This window comes from Triturus cristatus, chromosome 12 (assembly GCF_964204655.1).
Source record: "Triturus cristatus chromosome 12, aTriCri1.1, whole genome shotgun sequence".
Classification (NCBI taxonomy): domain Eukaryota; kingdom Metazoa; phylum Chordata; class Amphibia; order Caudata; family Salamandridae; genus Triturus; species Triturus cristatus.
In genome coordinates, this window is record NC_140595.1 from 240,893,726 (window position 1) to 240,911,686 (window position 17,961).

General features: G+C 43.3%; 1 protein-coding gene across 3 annotated transcripts in view; it reads left to right on the top strand.

Annotated features, from left to right (window-relative positions):
* The window catches only part of IGSF9 (immunoglobulin superfamily member 9), an 808,805-nt gene that overhangs the window by 85,139 nt on the left and 705,705 nt on the right, over positions 1–17,961 (top strand). For all 3 annotated transcript variants that reach the window (XM_085639861.1, XM_085639863.1, XM_085639862.1), the window contains one exon: positions 9,102–9,596. In XM_085639861.1, coding sequence (XP_085495987.1) covers positions 9,539–9,596 — 58 coding nt within the window. In that variant the 5' untranslated portion in view covers positions 9,102–9,538. The remainder of the gene's footprint in view (positions 1–9,101; positions 9,597–17,961) is intronic.

Below are 17,961 nucleotides of genomic sequence, written 5' to 3' on the forward strand. Positions count from 1 at the left end.
AGAGAAAGAGATGCTGAAAGGGGCCCAAGATCTCCCAATGGTAGCAAACCGCCCTGTCCCGGCCCTCCTGTATGCCGACGATGCTGTGCTTCTAGCCCGTACTTCTAATGAAATACAGAAGGCCTTAAATAGTTATGCTTCATTCATGGCAAGCCTTGACCTCAAAATTAACGTTGGGAAAACTTTTGTCATGAAGGCAGGAGTTAAAAGGAAGAATAAAACTAAGTCCATTTTTCTGAATGACGAAAGACTAGCAACAACGGACAAATATCCCTATCTTGGCGTCATGATGGACGAAAAACTCAGTTGGAAACCAGCGGTAGAAGTAAGGAAATTGCAATTTGCAAGAACCACCTCAGCACTCACTAACTTCTCTAGGAAGATAGGGAAAAAAGCCCCCCCTGAGATGATCAAAATTTATAAAGCCAAATGCCTCTCAGTCGCCCTATACGGAGCAGGTGTATGGGGCCACGTAGCGGCTAATTCTATCCAAGTGGTTGAAAATGGCTTTTTGAAATATTTACTAGCCCTACCTACGGCAGCCTCCAATTACGCTTGCCACTTGGAATTGGGACTTTCATATGTCACTGACCTGGTGAGAATACAGCCTCTGTTATTATGGCACAGGATTTGGTCTTCCGAACACACAGTCTTTACACAACAAATCATCCAAGATTGTAGGACCCTAGATAACGTACATAGATCAAGGTGGCTAAATTACATTAAAAATTTTCTAACTGATCTAGGCCTAGAAAACCACTATAAAGACCCGACCAAGATGCAGCAAATAGCAAGGAAAGCTTTCCACAAACTTTGCCAAAACCACCTTGATGAGCTTAGACTCAATTTAGAGGTCATGAAACAAACAACTAGACATTGTTTATTAGTTCAGTCGACATTTGGTATCCAGCCATATCTGACATATAATATAACTTCCTATGAACAGTACCTTCTAGTCAGGTTTAGACTGAACTTCTTTTTCCGCCTCGTTACCTTTCCGTTTAAGAATAACTGGGATAAAACATTACCATCATGTCCCTGTGATGAGACATCACCCCAGTCAACTCTTCATACCATTCTTTTTTGCAAGTACTACACGCATCAACGGAGGAAACTCTTAATCCCCCTATTAAAGCGTAGGGGCCTTCGTACATGCCGCCCTGCTTTATTATATTTACAGCTACTTGAGGGGGAAGAGGTGGTTTATATTGTTTCAAACTTCCTGCAATATATAGTACGGCATAGACCTAATCTAGGGTAAAGAAACTGTGAAATAATTATATTATACTAGATCAAATATGCTACTTTTATATACTCTTTTAGGCCAACTAATGCTGCAAATATATATGTCAAAGAAGGAGATGATTTTAAATTTTTATTCTTTTTAACAACGTGATGAATTTACTGTAATTTACTGTAATTTACTGTTTTTTATATGACGATTTTATAACCTGTAAATTCTGTAACAATATCTTTTATGGCTTTTTATGAATTGCCGAATAAAGAAATATTGATTGAATTAGTAATTTAGGTGTGTGCTGTTGCCTCCGCTAAAGGTTGCATTGGTAAGACATTTTTCACTTGGACCCCTTTTCAGTAAGTTTGCACAGCACCTGCGTGTGGACTTAACCTGAAATTTAAGAAGCATTTTCCTTGCAGGGCTACTCTTCACACCTTTACTCATTATACCTTTTCTTGCATGTGATGGGTGATGCAGCGAAGATTACCAGCTCTACACATTCATACACACAACTCTCATTTGGGCCCATATACATTCTTACACACAATGAGCTGGCAAATATCCACTGGTCATCAATTTTATTTTACCCTAGGAAACCTTTATACCAGTATTCTTACCATTCCTGTCTCCTGGTAAATGGACGTTCGATATGATCTAGTAGTATAGGGAGGAAAGCCAATAATGCATTTAATTTATTCTAAAGAACCACAGGCTCAAGGGGAGTTTTAAAAGTTTATCTGAATTAATAATTTCGTGAGTCAAATCAAAATACACATGAACAGACCAGAAATCTCCATCAGAAAAATAGTACAATTAGCTTAAATTAGTTTGCATTGATAACTCTTTGCAATGACAGCACCTGAGGTGAGAAAGGACAGAAAAGCAAGTACGGAGCATTTACCCTACAATTATATTTACCTAGAATGGTGTGAGGACCCCGACATCAGAGTGTCAGAGTTTCGGAACAGGAAAAGTGACCTCTTCTAGTGTAACACCAGCGTTGCACCCCTCTCTGGTGCTACTCTTCCGGTTCAAGTGCGTCCGGACCCTTCCCTGGATGTGCCTCCGCGGTTGTTCCGTGACTTTTCCTAGTGTAGGATTCTTCACTCAGGTTGCTGCAAAATCGGGCAGCATCTCAGCACAACATCAGCATCTCCGCAGCAAGTGTCAAGTGTGTCTAACTATCTATACCTCCCTCTTGTTATACCAAATTCAAGTGTATGATCCACCCCCAAATGTTTCAATTCCATGTTCACCCGTAATTTGATTGGGCCAAGCAATGGGGAGAGGACATCGCACCATACCAAGTGCAATATTTTTCTTAAGTCTATTGTCTAATTCTCCACCCTTTAATTTTAATCCCCTCAAGCTTTATTCCCACAAGCATTTCGTATTATGATCGATAAATTTAAGGTACAATGTTGCTGGGTCTTCCTTTTGTAGGGTCAGGAGTTTACTTTCTCATGTCCTTGCTGGGTTTGGGTTTTGACAGTCTGTCAAATGACTTAATTGACTTGAGAGCAGAGATGTAGTGCGCATGCGTGGTTGCCACAAAGGTTGAGAACATCAGTCACCCTCCAAGGCCCAAATGCGAACTATTAATAAAGTCAAAGAAAAACATGTTAGAATAAAAAATTAAATTAATTCACTGTATACCACTTACTTCTACTCTAACCCCATTTACTTAATAAATCTTTTGCATTAATAGCTTAGTAGTACGTGCAAAGGTTAGTTTCAGCTCATCATGCGCATTAGTGTGTTGCTTTTGAAACGGATATATTAGAAGTTACTGCGCAGCTGCAAAGATTTCCCCCCAAGCGACAGAAGAACGTCACACCACGTGATGTGGTAGATGCATGCGCAGAAGACTTCGCGCATTTTACCGGCCATTTTTAGGACACTCGGGTTACTTATTAAGACAGCACATAGACAAGCTTCCCCTGGATATGGTTATATGAAATGTAGTGCAAAATTAGTACTCACAGACAAATTGGTTATGGTATTACAGGTTATTCGAGAGGATTGCATACGAGCAAGTTTCTTTAGATGTGAAACCTTGCTCCATCAGGGGGAGTCTTCTAACTTGAAATCTATGAATTATTCACATTTGTTGGTTTTGTGTTTAGAAATTTTATTTGGTTGAACCCTGTCAAGGGAATGCACCTATGGCAGCTGATTGGTTCTGTAGCGCTTGATGTTATATTGTTTTATCTCTTTTATAGGACACAGATCACCCCACTGGCATGGCCCTGCTGATTAAAAAAATGTGAGCGCTAATCAACTCGTGATCAAATCACTATTATGAGGGTGTACCAGTATTATTTAGAAGGAAGACTTGATATTGCATTTCGCTATTCTGCTCCAATTCCATGGTGTTCTACTGGTTCAGTGGACCAGTCAATGTTGTAATAAACCCCACTGCATTCTGGACTATAACATTTGGCAACTTCTAGCACATTATTCTCAGCTTCCTTGATGCGTTTTCAGGCATCCTGTCAAGGGAGGATTTTACCAAATGGTCACAGAAGAGGGGGAAAAAAAGTGCCTGCCAATATAAGTCTTATAACGATTGCTTTTATAACTTCCATTTTTAATCTAGCCTACATGTATGTTGTCAAAGCCTTATTGTCCCCAATACATCATAGTGTGCTTGGGTCTTGCTCTTGATTGTTTGACTTTCTTGACTATCTGATTTCCCTACTTCGTATTTCACTTTCCTCCCTTTTTTTTGTTTGTCCCGCTTCAGGAGCATTTCTTCATTACCATTATGATTTGTGTCCTTCCCCTGTTTATTCAGGAAACTACTGTTTTCTTTTGCTTTTAGCTCTCTGTGAGAGTGCATGTTTTTTCTTGTCTCCTCCTCTCCCCTGTGTGCTGCCTATCCCTTCACATCCTTGCCTCTACCTGGACTCTCCGTATTGCTTAACCATCACCATCCCTGAATATACAAATATATTTACTAAATCTGCGAACCAGAGCGATATTAATATTTGCCATTGTAAAGTCAGATGAAAGTGGTTTGATAACGCATGTATTGGGAATTTCTGGGGAGGGGGACACGTGTCTCATTTCCTATTTTCGTCACCTTCAATCAACTTTTAATCTGATTCTGATTCACTCATTCAATCTCCTGACAGTCCCAACTTCTTTATCTCAGCTGAAAGGCATGCCTCCCTGTTGAGGCAGTAAGCATTTTCTTTGTCCGCGAACCTGCTTTAGTTATATTCCCAACTCTGGGTGCTGTTCCTCAACAACGCTATTTACTCGAGTTGAGGAAATAACTTACGACTCCTTTCCAAGTCCTGTCCCCATTCCATCACCTCAGCTGTTTTTTGTATGCCATGTGACGGTCTCAAGGTGCTAGTTTCTCTGATCTGTTCTCACTTGTTGCCATATTTGTCATTTGGTCAAGTGCAGAGTAATCTTTCCGATCTACTCGTGGTCATATTCTCCACACATACTCCACCTCTGAACTGGAACCTGCTTCAACTTACACCTGGTGTTTTCTCCCCCTTCATTCAACGTGAGCCGGCCTCTGCTCACTCTTCACTTCTTATGTTCTTGAACTACTGTCTGTCACTTGCTTCTCCCATGTATACTTCCTGTTCATTATAATTCCCTCTCTTTGTCCCCTTTCTCTCTGTCTTCATGAGCATCTCACTCATTAATTTGCTAATGAAACTCCATGCATCTGACGTACCTCCTACTTTACACTGTCAAAGGTGCTGCACAGCCTCACCCCGACCATCCTTACCATCTCTCTCCATTGCACAGATCCATTGTGTGTTGAAACCCAGCTATTCAAAATAGGATTTAATATGGATCTGCTACTACTCCCTCTCTCTCTGTGACTGAGGGGCATATTTAGAAGCCTCTTGTGCCACTTTTGCGTTATTTTTATTTTTTTTTTTGAAATTTTTTTTTATTGTGCAGAAAGAAGGGTACAAACACGGGCCTACAACCACCAGGGCCGGCCGCTAGAAGGTAAAAGATCAAACAGTGCAATCACAATGACTGGCCCACCGTGGCTCCGCACCCTACAGAAGATCAGACTGCACATAAAGGAAATCAGGATACACCCTTTTAACATAAATAACAACTTAAAACAAAAGCGAGGCAAGAAAACATAAGATGGGCGTCGGGCCACAGCAGGGGCACTTCCATATCCGACCACCCGATGGCAGTCAAGAAGAAGGGAAACAAAGAGGTGGGGGGGGGGGGGGGGAGAAACGGGAATATCAAATCTATACTCAGATGTGCCAGATAAGTAAGGAACCATCAAGGATCAGGGGGACAAGGCTACATCAGACGTTTCTACCAGGGGGGGAGCACAAATACTTCCACGATACACATTCCACTGCCCCCAAATTCTGCTCCAAGCCCCGGGTTTACCACGAGCCACATACACAGTCTTTTCCCTGAACATGCACCAGTCCATGTTCTCCTTCCAGACAGACACGGTGGGGGGCCGCTGCGAACCCCAAAGCTGCGCTATGTCCCTTTTTGCTATCATGTTCCCCAGGGCCGCCCACCGAGTCTGGGCCGCGTTATTTTGCGTTATTTTTAACATGGGAAAAGTGCTGTACGGGTGGCGCAAGGGGCTTGTAAATAAGCCCCTTAGTGTTTTGGCTGTAAAAGTGGCGCAGAGTCATGATCACTGCTTCACTCAAGAAATTGGTTTTCTACGGCATGTAGTTCTGGAAAAAAACCTGTTTTGTTTAATTAGGAAAACCCCATACTTTGGTTGTTAATATGGCCCTACAACCATCACCCTTGGAATCTCCGTAAGTGCCTTGCAGGCGACTCACACATCACTTCATACTCTACTTATATTAGAGAGATTTTTTATAGTACGTATTCTGCTGTGTAGTACTGACTTATTTATATAATGTGGTTGTTTGGTCAGTTGTGGATCTGTTACAAGAAGGGGTGGGCGTAACATGGTAACTTCCATGTAGCATAATCACACGCAATTATCTAAAGATTCTGCATTTAGTACTATGGACGTGAGGTTGCATTTTATGTTAAGAAATAGTGCTATGTGCAACAGAACATGAATGGCATCACAAGCAGCCGCTCACACTCCCTAAAAGTGCACTTGGGGTAGAATTTTCCGCAACGTACTCACGGCATTTAGCGCTATGTTTCTTAGTGCCAAATGGACCCTTGGGTCCAGAATGGATTCAATGTATATTGTGTTAAAACATAGCACTAAATGCAAAAGAACATAAACAGCAGCATGAGCAGGCCTGGTAAATGGGCTTTTGCAGTAAAATGTTTCCCTCCAAATTTCTCTTAATTCCTCGAGCAGACGTAATCAAGTTATCATCGGCAATTCCACATCCAAGAGTAACGAGGAATAATCAAAATCACTCTGGCATAATTAAAATTACACTACTGTCAAAAACAAGATCCCTTTGGGTTCTTTTTAAGCATCCATCAACACAATCCTATCCTTCATATACACCACTTATACGCATAGATTATTCAGCTTGCCAACACCAAGTAGAAACCAAAACAACAATAAAAAAATATACAGTATATTTTATTATTCACACTCCTAGTAGGATTCAATTCCTAAAAGCATTTTTTCTTTGAAAAACGTTAAAGCATACGCTTTAATAGTCACATTGATTTAAAATATTTCGTAAAAATAATAATCTGGGAGCAAATATCAAGACCATGGAGACATTAAAGACTTTTAAAGTCAAACCGGCAAACCAAGTCCACATCCTTTGCAGTTGATAGCCAAGGTTGATCACTTGATCGTGTTACTATTCTAATCAAAACTCTGCAGGACGTGGGTGCTCAATCGACACAGAGCGACGCCTTTTGGTGGTCTGATATGGTTCACCACCTTCTTCAGGCTTATATTTTATAGTTCAGTGTCTCCCAACACAATCCGAAGGAAGAAAACATCTATTTATGTAGGGGAAACTATCTCCTCCTTGTGTAGCGGTAGCTGCCTTTTTTCTTTCACATTAGGCCCCACAGTCTAAGGGAAATGGGCGTAGATGCGTCCTCCCCGAAATAATAGAGCATTGATATATGTGAGGGAAGCTATCGTCTCCTCTGCCTGCGGTGGCTGCTTATTCTTTCATGGCCCCGCAATTGAAGGTGTCAATACGTCCCCCCACTGTATCTTTGGAAATTATCTTCTAATTGCCATCTGAACTTAAGCAATCGATATAAAGTGGGCCAAACTTCACTCGTGCCCTTCGTTAGAATCCAGAAGTAAATGACCACTGCAGCTATGGCATACAAGACGGTATATCCTCTGTTTTAATAAGTCCTCTCCGTGACTCTTGCACCATTAGTTCAGGCTTTGGTCAAGTGCAGAGTAAACTTTCCGATCTACTCGTGGTCGTATTTTCTACACCTACTTCACCTCTGAACTGGAACCTGCTTCAACTTACACCTGGTGTTTTCTCCCCCTTCTTTCAACGTGAGCCGGCCTCTGCTCACTCTTCACATCTTATGTTCTTGAACTACTGTCTGTCATTTGGTTCTCCCATTTATACTTCCTGTTCATTATAATTCCCTCTCTTTGTCCCCTTTCTCTCTGTCTTCATGAGCATCTCACTCATTAATTTGCTAATGAAACTCCATGCATCTGACGTACCTGCTACCTTTACACTGCCAAAGGTGCTGCACAGTCTCACCCCGACCATCCTTACCATCTCTCTCCATTGCACAGATCCATTGTGTGTTGAAGCCCAGCTATTCAAAATAGGATTTAATATTGATTTGCCTCTGCCATTACTCCCTCTCTCTCTGTGACTGAGGGGCTTATTTACAAGCCTCTAGTGCAACTTTTGCGTTATTTTTAACATGGGAAAAGTAACGTACGGGTGGCGCAAGGGGCTTGCTTTCATTCTACTGCACAAAATGGAGTTGGAGCACGCCAGGAGGTGAACCATATCAGACCACCGAAACGCGTCGCTCTGTGTCGATTGAGCACCCAAGTCCTGCCGGGTTTTGATTAGAATAGTAACACGATCAAGTGATCAACCTTGGCTATCTACTGCAAAGGATATGGACTTGGTTTGACGGTTTGACTTTAAAAGTCTTTAATGTCTCCATTGTCTTGATATTTGCTCCCAGATTATTATTTTTATGAAATATTTTAAATCAATGTGACTATGTGAATTGTGATAATTAAAGTGTATGTTTATTTAACGTTTTTCAAAATGCTTTTAGGAATTGAATCCTACTAGGATTGTGAATAATAAAAAATACTGTATATTTTTTATATTGTTGTCTTGGTTTCTACTTGGTGTTGGCAAGCTGAATAGTCTATGCGTGTAAGTGGTGTTTATGAAGGATAGGATTGTGTTGATGGATGCTTAAAAAGAACCCAAAGGGCTCTTGTTTTTGACAGTAGTGTCGTTTTTGGTGTCCTGTCTCTTTGGTGAGGAGGACCCCTCTCTCTAATTTGGATAATTAAAAATTACTCCCAGGCCTAGTGATAAGACACAAGGTACTCAATGTGAGGAAAGAGAACGCTTGTGCTTTTTACCTGAACACCCAAGCTCAGCTTCCTGCATGGTGTCCGCAATATAGTACATCATCCGTTCCATTTTCCACTCCATCTGTGGGGGCATCATTTTTGCTTTAGGCACAAATATCTTTTGAGTGCATAAACCAAGATCTGTGTTCCACACATGGCAAGGTGCACAACTGATTAAAATAAATCTGTTAATTAAGTTTGTTTAATCTCGTCTTCTACATAACTTAAAGGACATAATGTATAATGAGTCCACTTGAAAAGGCAGAGCTCTCGTTCATAGCTTGGGTACCTGGCATTTTACACCCGTATTAACTTTCCCTTTGACATGTCTTCTGTTTCTCTTCCTTGTAGATCTCTATCCATGGTAGCCCTACTCCAGGAAGTCAAATGAACCAGCCTGCGTGAGCAGCACAGCCAGAGATGTAGAAGTTGGTTCTGAGGATTGATCAACCAAAGTGTCTCCTTCATAAACCTGACTGCACAAACTCAATGATTAAGCGGATTCTACCTAAAAACTGTTTTGTGTCTTCTCCATCTGATAAGGCTGTGTGGAAACTCGAGGCTGGTGGACTCAATATTCTACTTCGCCATATTTTTCTTGAAACATTACGTAACCACAGATCTATTATACCTGATGGGACATTCTTTTTGAAAGCAAAAGGAGAGGAAGTGGGCACTTGGTGCACTGTACTCTGTTTCCGACTCACCAGGTGGGCTGATATTCTTCAGGTTTAACTGGAAAAGGAAGACTTTGGACAGTCTGAACTTCAAACCGGGGTGTCTGTGCTATGCATTGGTGTTTATGGATTGCCTGTCTCGGCCTGGTCAACATCTACGTAACTGAAGGTAAGATGCTTTGTTACTTTAGTGTCTCTTCCACAGCTGTCCTATTCGAGGTTTATTAAGTGTCAAGGACCTGGGCATGTGTATAGAGCAAATATTTGTTTAAGGAAAGCAGTGATAACTGACTACTGAAAGGGTTATTTCTTCCTTATCTTAACCCCCTAACAAGCCTTTTCTGTGAGCATGTCTTGCTAAGCAAAGCTGCTTTAGTGACCTCCCTAATAATGACATGGGCAGTGGCGGCTGGTGACATTTGAAAGTGGTGTGGTGTAAAAGTTGCGGGCATCGCCCTGTGGCGAGCGAGCGTAGCGAACGAGCCCGAACGTAAGAAGGGGGGTTCAGGAAATGTTTGAAAAAAGAGCGGCCAAATGGTGCATTTTCAAGGACATTTCAGAAAGCAAGAATGTTAATAAAGCATTTGGGAAAGTGTAGCAATTACATCAATATAGAGATTTTGTATGATAATATAACGTAGGTTGCTGCTTATCAATATAACCACAGATCTTCAATACAGCACCGCCCTCACTAATGTTTAACAGTTTACACAGCACCGCCCTTAACCGGTGACAGCACTCACAGAAACGTTTAACCATGGACGGGCGAAAATAGCTGGTAGGCAGAGGAGCTGTGCAGGAATGGAGGTGAGGTCTTTGTACGCCAAGTTCTACACAGAAAGTATTAGTAGTGTAAAAAAACACACAGCGGCAAAGTATTGAGAATAGCAGACACAATATACAGTGCTCATTTTGCAAGGTTGCCAGCATTCTGGGTGAAACGGCTGTAGAATTGTTTCAGTTTTCATACTGACAGACAATGTCAGTATGAAAACTGACTGCAATGACAGCGTTGTGATTAGTGAGGCGCAGTGGAGAGCGCCCCAGCCGGGCCATTTTCTCTATGTAGGCTGCATGCAGCAGCCTACATAGAGAAAAAGGGGGAGTGTGCATGACTGCTTTGTTCGGCTCTGGGGCCGACCAAACAGTCAGTACCCACAACAGTGGGCAAGCCACTCCCCCCTGCCCTCGAGCGGGACCACCCACCCTCCCTCCCACAACCAGGCACTCCAGGCACTTCTGCATTCTTGCAATGCGAGAAGCAGAAACCTAAAATGGTAGATTTTCCATTTTATGTTTCTGCTTCTCGCACTGTGAGAAAGCAGTGGGGCGATGCCCCCACACCCCTATGGGGGAGCTGCCACTGGACATGGGTGCTTGGTAGCCTTTTTTATGATATGTCATGGCCGGTGAAGATCTGCTTGAAATTAGTCACTGTGGTTACCTGTATAAGACTTCGTGGGTCTGCATGTGGGGTGAGAGGAGGGGGAAGCGAGAGACTTCTTAGAAGCTATATAGTACTTCGGTGTACCACTCGCATCAGGATATAGTAATGGTAGATTTGGCCACCATCTGGACATATTTTGCTTGTGTGTAAGCCTACTGCAGTTTGTGTAGTGAGTAATGCTTTTGTGAGGATTGGTATGTGCACGTAGCCTTACACCAGAATGCATTAGAGATTCAGACTTCTGATTACATACGTTATTGGTAGAAACACACCTCCTATATTAACACAAAAAGTACTGAATCCAAAGTCTTCAATATGGAACGTCTATGTTCCAGAAAATAATTCCCAGTAGGGTAGTGTTTAACTTTATTTATTTATGTGTTCCTCAAACAAACAACTTAAACCCCTCACCCACATTAGGTGGCATGCTTCATCATTGGGGGATGCTCTTTCAGCCACAACAGATGTTGCAAGCGGCTTAGTTTGAGCTCTTTGTGCGCTATTTTTTGGCGTGAATGTGTACATGGTTGGGGATCGAATATAGCACTTTACTACGCGATGTGTAACATTGCATGCTATTACAACGCAGTTGTTACAACGATCGTGTTAGTACACGATGCATTTACATCGCAAGTCTTTACAACAATTTCCACTACTGGGCACGCTGGACTTAGTAATAGTATTATTTACTTTTCCTACTCCAGTTTGCGCAACAGTAGGGAAGGTGTTGGAATTAATTTCCAGTACCTCAGCGCCCCCTAGTGGAAGTCATTGTACAGACTTGCGCTGTAAATGAATCGCGTACTAATAACGCAGTCGTTGTAACGACCGCGTTGTAAAGGTATTGCGGTGTAATGACCGCGTTCTGAAGGTTGTTTTCCTGGGGATCAGAGTGTGAGGTTAAAATTGTGTCACTGGATACAAAATATTGTAATGGAGCCTCATGAACACAAAATTAAGAAGCTATTAGGACCATTTATATCATTGTGGCTTTGGACTACATGTCTGTCCTTCTTTACCGCCTCCAAGAGTTAGGGGCTTTCTTTAAGACCTAAAAGACCCCTTTATGATTCCTATTGTCCTATACTGATCCTCCTATTTGTGGTGTGTTTGGATGTAGGGAAAATGATGTCAAAAATATTTTCAAAAATTGTCACAGGTGAAGTCTCTGGCTCGTATGTATCACTTGTGTACAAATGCAAATATATTACTAGTATTATTAAAAGATAAATATAAATTGTTAGTATTTCAAGTAAACATGCACACATGTTCCATTCCAAAGAGAGAGGGTTCTTTCTCCAAGTGTGCTGACCTCGTTAATTATTTCCACCAACACATTCGCCTCCATTCGTGCAGCATGCAAAACTGTAATGATAGGCGTGTGGTATAAGAATGTTTTCTCTTGTTTTTCCAAGCCGTAGTGCAAAACATGAGTCCTAAAAACATTAATATTACAGTCCCTACGTTTGCCACCCTCCAGTACAATAGTTATGGGCCTACAATATCCACAAAACACTATGACAGAGAAGACACTTGTAGCAAAAAGACGGATGAACCCACTTGATTAGCAGCCAATCAGCTCACAGTATGCTGTGATGTCATCATGTAATGAGACAATTTGACATGTGAGATCCATACTTATTCTCCAGTTCTCTCCACACCTCACTTCGAGGAAGTGGAGCGGAGGTCATTGAAGCTAGAAAAACAGGTACCGGGGCAATCAATCCGGTAGGGAGGGCATCCTTAAACCAACCTCTCACTTCCCCTTCCAAAATGCCCCTTTCCCCTGGGGATAATAAGAGGTACACCTCCATTATGAAATGTCCTGCGCAACCAAAGACCTCAATTGTGTATATTCGTAGCTTCCCATTGTTTTGGTTATTAGGAAAGATGCTTTGCCTCCACTAAAGGACTTCGTGGATCTCAGGCAGGGCTTGGCATGTCCATTGGAAGATCAGGGTTTAAAGCTAGAAGTATAATGTTTAAGGAACGGCAGGACCAGCACGTGGGAAGCCTTGTGGTCGCTCATAGGACTTTAAACTGGATTCTTGGCCTCATTCAGTGAGTGGATGGCTTCCAATGCCATTGAAAATGCCACCGTGTTGTAATCCATCTGGTTGTGTCGTGAGTGGATGCTTAAAGGTGGGTGAGTTGGTGAAGTGGTATTCTTCTGCATTTTGTCTCCCCCCTTATATGCTTTCACCGGATTTACCTCCCCTCAATCCCTTCCCACAGCTGTATAGGGGATGGCCAGTGTCAGGCGTTTTAATTGATTTTCTACTGCTAGTCCACCTGTAGTGTGGGGAGAATACAAGAGGGGTGGGGACTGGAAAGATGGGGCCATGATTCAGAACATGTGCCCTTTCATCCATATCCAGAGGGAGCATAATGAGGAGCCAAGTGAAAATCGGAGTGCGCATTTTTATATCTTTATAATACTCTTTTATTAAATGTCAAATGAAAAAGACAGCTCTGGTATTTATTTGTTAGGTGTTTGCATTGTTTCCTTTTTAAGGAGGCTTGGTATATTTGTATACTATTTATCATAACTTACGTCAAGTGATTTACAAATTATTATTATTATTCAGATAGACGTGACGTCCTAGAGCTTTAGCTGTCTCAACATCCTCATGTATTTTATCCGTCTTTATCCATTGGCCTGTTCAAGTTTCATTCCCATTTTGCTTCCACCCACCGCAGCATCCTGCAATGGGTCCATTTCTTCAATTGTCTCTATTACACTCGGTGTGACAGCACTTTACCTGTCACAGGTACACATACACCTAACGTGGAGTGCATGTCTTTACCAAGGGCGCGTGTGTCCACGAAGTTCGGCCAGTAATTTATATATTTTTTATATTTTTGCCATTCTTTCATATTGCATATGTTGCATATTTTGCACAAATTTTTTTTTTAAAGAACCATAGCAGTCAGACCGTTTAGTTTTGCTAGTGCCTGTTTTTTCTGGAGGCTCAGCTCCCGCTTTGGGTCTTAGATTCAAGCCAGAATCTTGGCTCGGCTCTGTCTTGGCTCCTACCACGAATAATTACACCTGCACACCTTTCCAGATGGAGGAGGCCCGTTGACTTCTGCCGATATGAACGAGATGTTGTTGATTCTCTTGCCTCAGGTCACCTTCACATTACCTTCCTCTTTACAACAAACTGGTGCAAAGTGAACAGGAAATGAAGTGTATTCGCTTGTACCGAGAGCTATTCTGCAATACTGTCCATAACATTATTAACAGAGGAAGTTATAGATTAACCCCAGTCGATACTTTGTTGTCCCCTGCGCCTGTGTAAAGGCGCTGTGCTTTGATAGCTGCCACTGTAATTACTACTGTAGCAGCACTTTAAGTACAGAGTGTGTAACTATGTAACTAGGTCATTTCTTGAATGGATCTCAGCGATTCTCTTAATTTAAAGAATTGCAAAAAACGCATAGCATCTGTTGTGCCCCCGCGCCCTCATATATTCCTCACTCAGCTTCCTTTTCTCTCCACAGTGATTCAGACTCTGTACATGGCCTGCTGTTCAGAAACCATCTTTCTGGAATCAACCAGATTTCTTCACCCTATTTTTTCGTGTGCTAATTTCCATAGGATTTTGAAAGACTCGCTGTTTAACCAGTTGATTCTATATCTGCATCGCATGTTACTCTCTTTGTACTAGGCGAGTGGTTTGCAAGCGGCTCTTAACCTACTACGCTGCCTTACTAGTATTCCAGGCCTTGACCTGCAGGTTAAATGCAATGCTTTGCAGCCAGACTGAGCTATTTTATTATCATCCAAATTTACACCGAGCAGACTCCACATAGATTTGTGCACCACACACATTTCTTGAGCTTTTTACCAGTATTGTGACCTGAGACTTTTTGGATCCACTGGTCCTGTTTTTCAGTGCGTTGATATAGCATGGGTAGGCCTTAATTGTAAAAAAAAAAAAAAACTAACTGCAAGTGCAGACTCCAAAGATTTTCTGAGGAGCCCATTGCCAGCAGCGACAAATGCTGGCGTTGCCAAATACCAATATTTTCTATTCTTAATACCACCTTGTGCCTCTTTCTACCACCCTACACTTCTTGTCCCTTTATATCACTCTTACTGGTTCTTTAGCTTACAGCCTACACTGTCTGGTTTGCTAAAGATCTTTTGGGGAGATTCTGAAAGTTGACCTGGGAATGCATTCTGCCAGTTGCTTACCATTGGCATTTAAATCTTGTTCTTATCTTGTCACCTTTGCTGGGCATTCAAAGACAGAGGTCAAATGTCAAGCTGTGTCTTCCAAGGGAGCTTGGTGTTAACTTTTCTTTAGCGGACTTCAAAGTGTGAGAATTTATGTGACAATCCATCCTGCTGAGTACCCATGCAGGTTGTTGGATGTTATTTTTTTCTAGCACACAACAAAAATGAACGGTGCTAATATTTTAGAGTACATCGGAATGAGAAAAGTAGAGATGAAGCATTTGTTTTGTAATTCTGAAGTGGGGTGGAAACAAATATTTGAATACGATCACATCAATACATGATGAAATTTCCACACATTATGGTTTGTGCTCTGTAAAACTGTATGTCTGTGCAAATGTAAGGGCCATTTCAATTGGAAATGTCTGTAATGGCAGTGCGCAATCACAGCACACTTCTCCACTATGCACTACTCCACTCTACAACACACTGCTCCACTCTATGCCCTTCCACTCTATGCAACGACACTCAACTCTACGACACTCCACTGTAAGACACTGTACGACACATCTCGTCACTCCACTGCACTCTATGCCTTTCCACTCCACTCCACACCACTTATTCCACTGCACTCTACCCCACTTCAATCTACCCCAATCCACTTCAATATACCACACTCCACTTAACTACAGTCTAGCTCAAGCGACTCCACTCTAATCTACCCCACTCCGCTCCACCCAATCTACCACATCCGACCCCATTCCAATCTACCCCACTCCACTCAATCTACCCAATCTTCTCCACACCAATGTTTCCAGTCTACCCCACTTCACTCCAATCTACATCACTTCACTCTACCACACTCCAATCTACCCCATCCCAATCTACTCCAACCCACTCTACTGTACCCAACCCCACCCCATTCCAATATACCCCAATCTACCCCACTCCAGTCTAATCTGTCCAATCCAATCTAGCTCGATCTACCCCATCCAGTCCAATCTACCCAACTGTTAGAAATTGGATTTTTGGTAGGCTAGGGAATGTGCCAAAGCCAGGCAGAAACCACCACTCTAGTCAGGATAAGGGAGTTACACTCCTGAAATAACCCCTACTCACCCCCTTGGTAGGTTGGCACAAGCAGTCAGGCTTATCTTAGAGGCAGTGTGTAAAGCATTTGCACCTAACCTACAGTAATACAATGTAAGCACTACCAACGGACACCACACCAGTTTAGAAAAATATCCAATATTTTTATATACTTAAGACCAGACCAAAAACGATAAAAATCCACAATACAATACTAAAAAATCTTCAGTTGTCAAAATATGCTTGAAAAACAGTTCCTTGATGTCGATAACTCCGTCCGGGGCTATCACGGCGTCGTGAGCAAACAAATCAAAACCGTTCTGGCTAACCGCGGGCGTGTCGCGGGCCAGCTACGGTGTCGGGAAGACCTGCAAACAGTACCTTTTAGAAATGCAGGGCGTTGGCGGCCTCTCGTTGAGCTTCCGAAAGCAGGAGCAGGAGTCGTCGGGCCCCTCAAAGTGACACGCGTTGCAGATCGAACTCCTCTCTGTTGAAGTCAGGAGCGCTGGTGTCGGGTGCTGCGGTGCAAAGTGCAGCGTGCGGTGCCCTCAGGTCGCGGTGCGAGCAGTGGCAGCGTCAGATGGCATCGTCGGTGAGACCAGGGTCGCGGTGCGAAGTGAATGTAGTGCTCGTCGCGGTGCTGGCAGGTCGCGGTGCAAGCAGTGGCGGCGTCGTTGCTGAAGCGCTGTCGTCGGCTAGCGAACTGACGTCGGTAGGCCAAGGCTGCAGTGCGGGATGAGGGCAGTGCGTCGTGTAACTTTACGAGCAGTGCCCTCGAACCACGGTGCAAGCTGCGGTGTAGATTTCGGCATGGAGCGTCATTGTCGGGGATACCCAGGCATCGTCGTGAAGTGAGGCGGTGCAGAGTACAGGGCTCACAGGTCGCTCTGCAAGCAGCGGCTTGGTGGCGGCGTCAGCAGGCGTCGTCAATGAGACCAGGGTCGCGGTGCGGCTTTGCGGCGCTGCCCTCTGCGGTGCCATCAGGACACGGAGTCGGCAGCGTCGTCGTCGACGTCGTAGAGTTGCTTTTACTTCTGTTGGTGGAGGTAAATGTTTGCATTGTCAAGCATTCCGTCCATCAATTGTTTCTTTTGCATTTGTCGCCCTAAGTGGGAAGGGTACTCCCAGACTTGGGTCCCGTGCTCATTTCACCACTGGATTTAAGCTAGCCTGGCTGATGAAGGGTGATGCCCTGAAACCGGTCCCAGGATGCTTGTTTCCAATCCAGGGAGGACCTGGCTTGGCAGTTCTGGCTGGATTGTTCCCACAAGGCACAGGGTCAAGACTGATTTGCATATGGCTGGGTCCAAACTGGGGTGGTGTGGCGAGCAAAAGAATGATGGATTTAACCCAGATCCTTGTGACTGGGGGTTAATGTTTGCATTGTCCAGCATTCTGTCCATCAATTGTTTCTTTTGCATTTGTCGCCCTAAGTGGGAAGAGTATGCCAGGATGTGGGTCCCACGCTCACTACACCACTGGATTTAAGCTAGCCTGGCTGATGAAGGGTGATGCCCTGAAGCCGGTCCCATGATGCTTGTTTCCGGTCCAGGGAGGACCTGTCTTGGCAGTTTGGCTGGACTGTTCCCACAAGGAACAGGGTCAAGGCTGATTTGCATATGGCTGGGTCCAAACTGGGGTGGTGAGCAAAAGAATGATGGATTTAACCCAGATCCTTGTGACTGGCAGTGAATGTTTGCCCTGTCCAGCATTCCGTCCATCAATTGTTCCTTTTGCATAAGCGGTGGGAAGTGCAGCGGTGCGGCATGCCGTGCCCTCAGGTTGCAGTGCGAGCAGCAGCTCGGTTGCGGCATC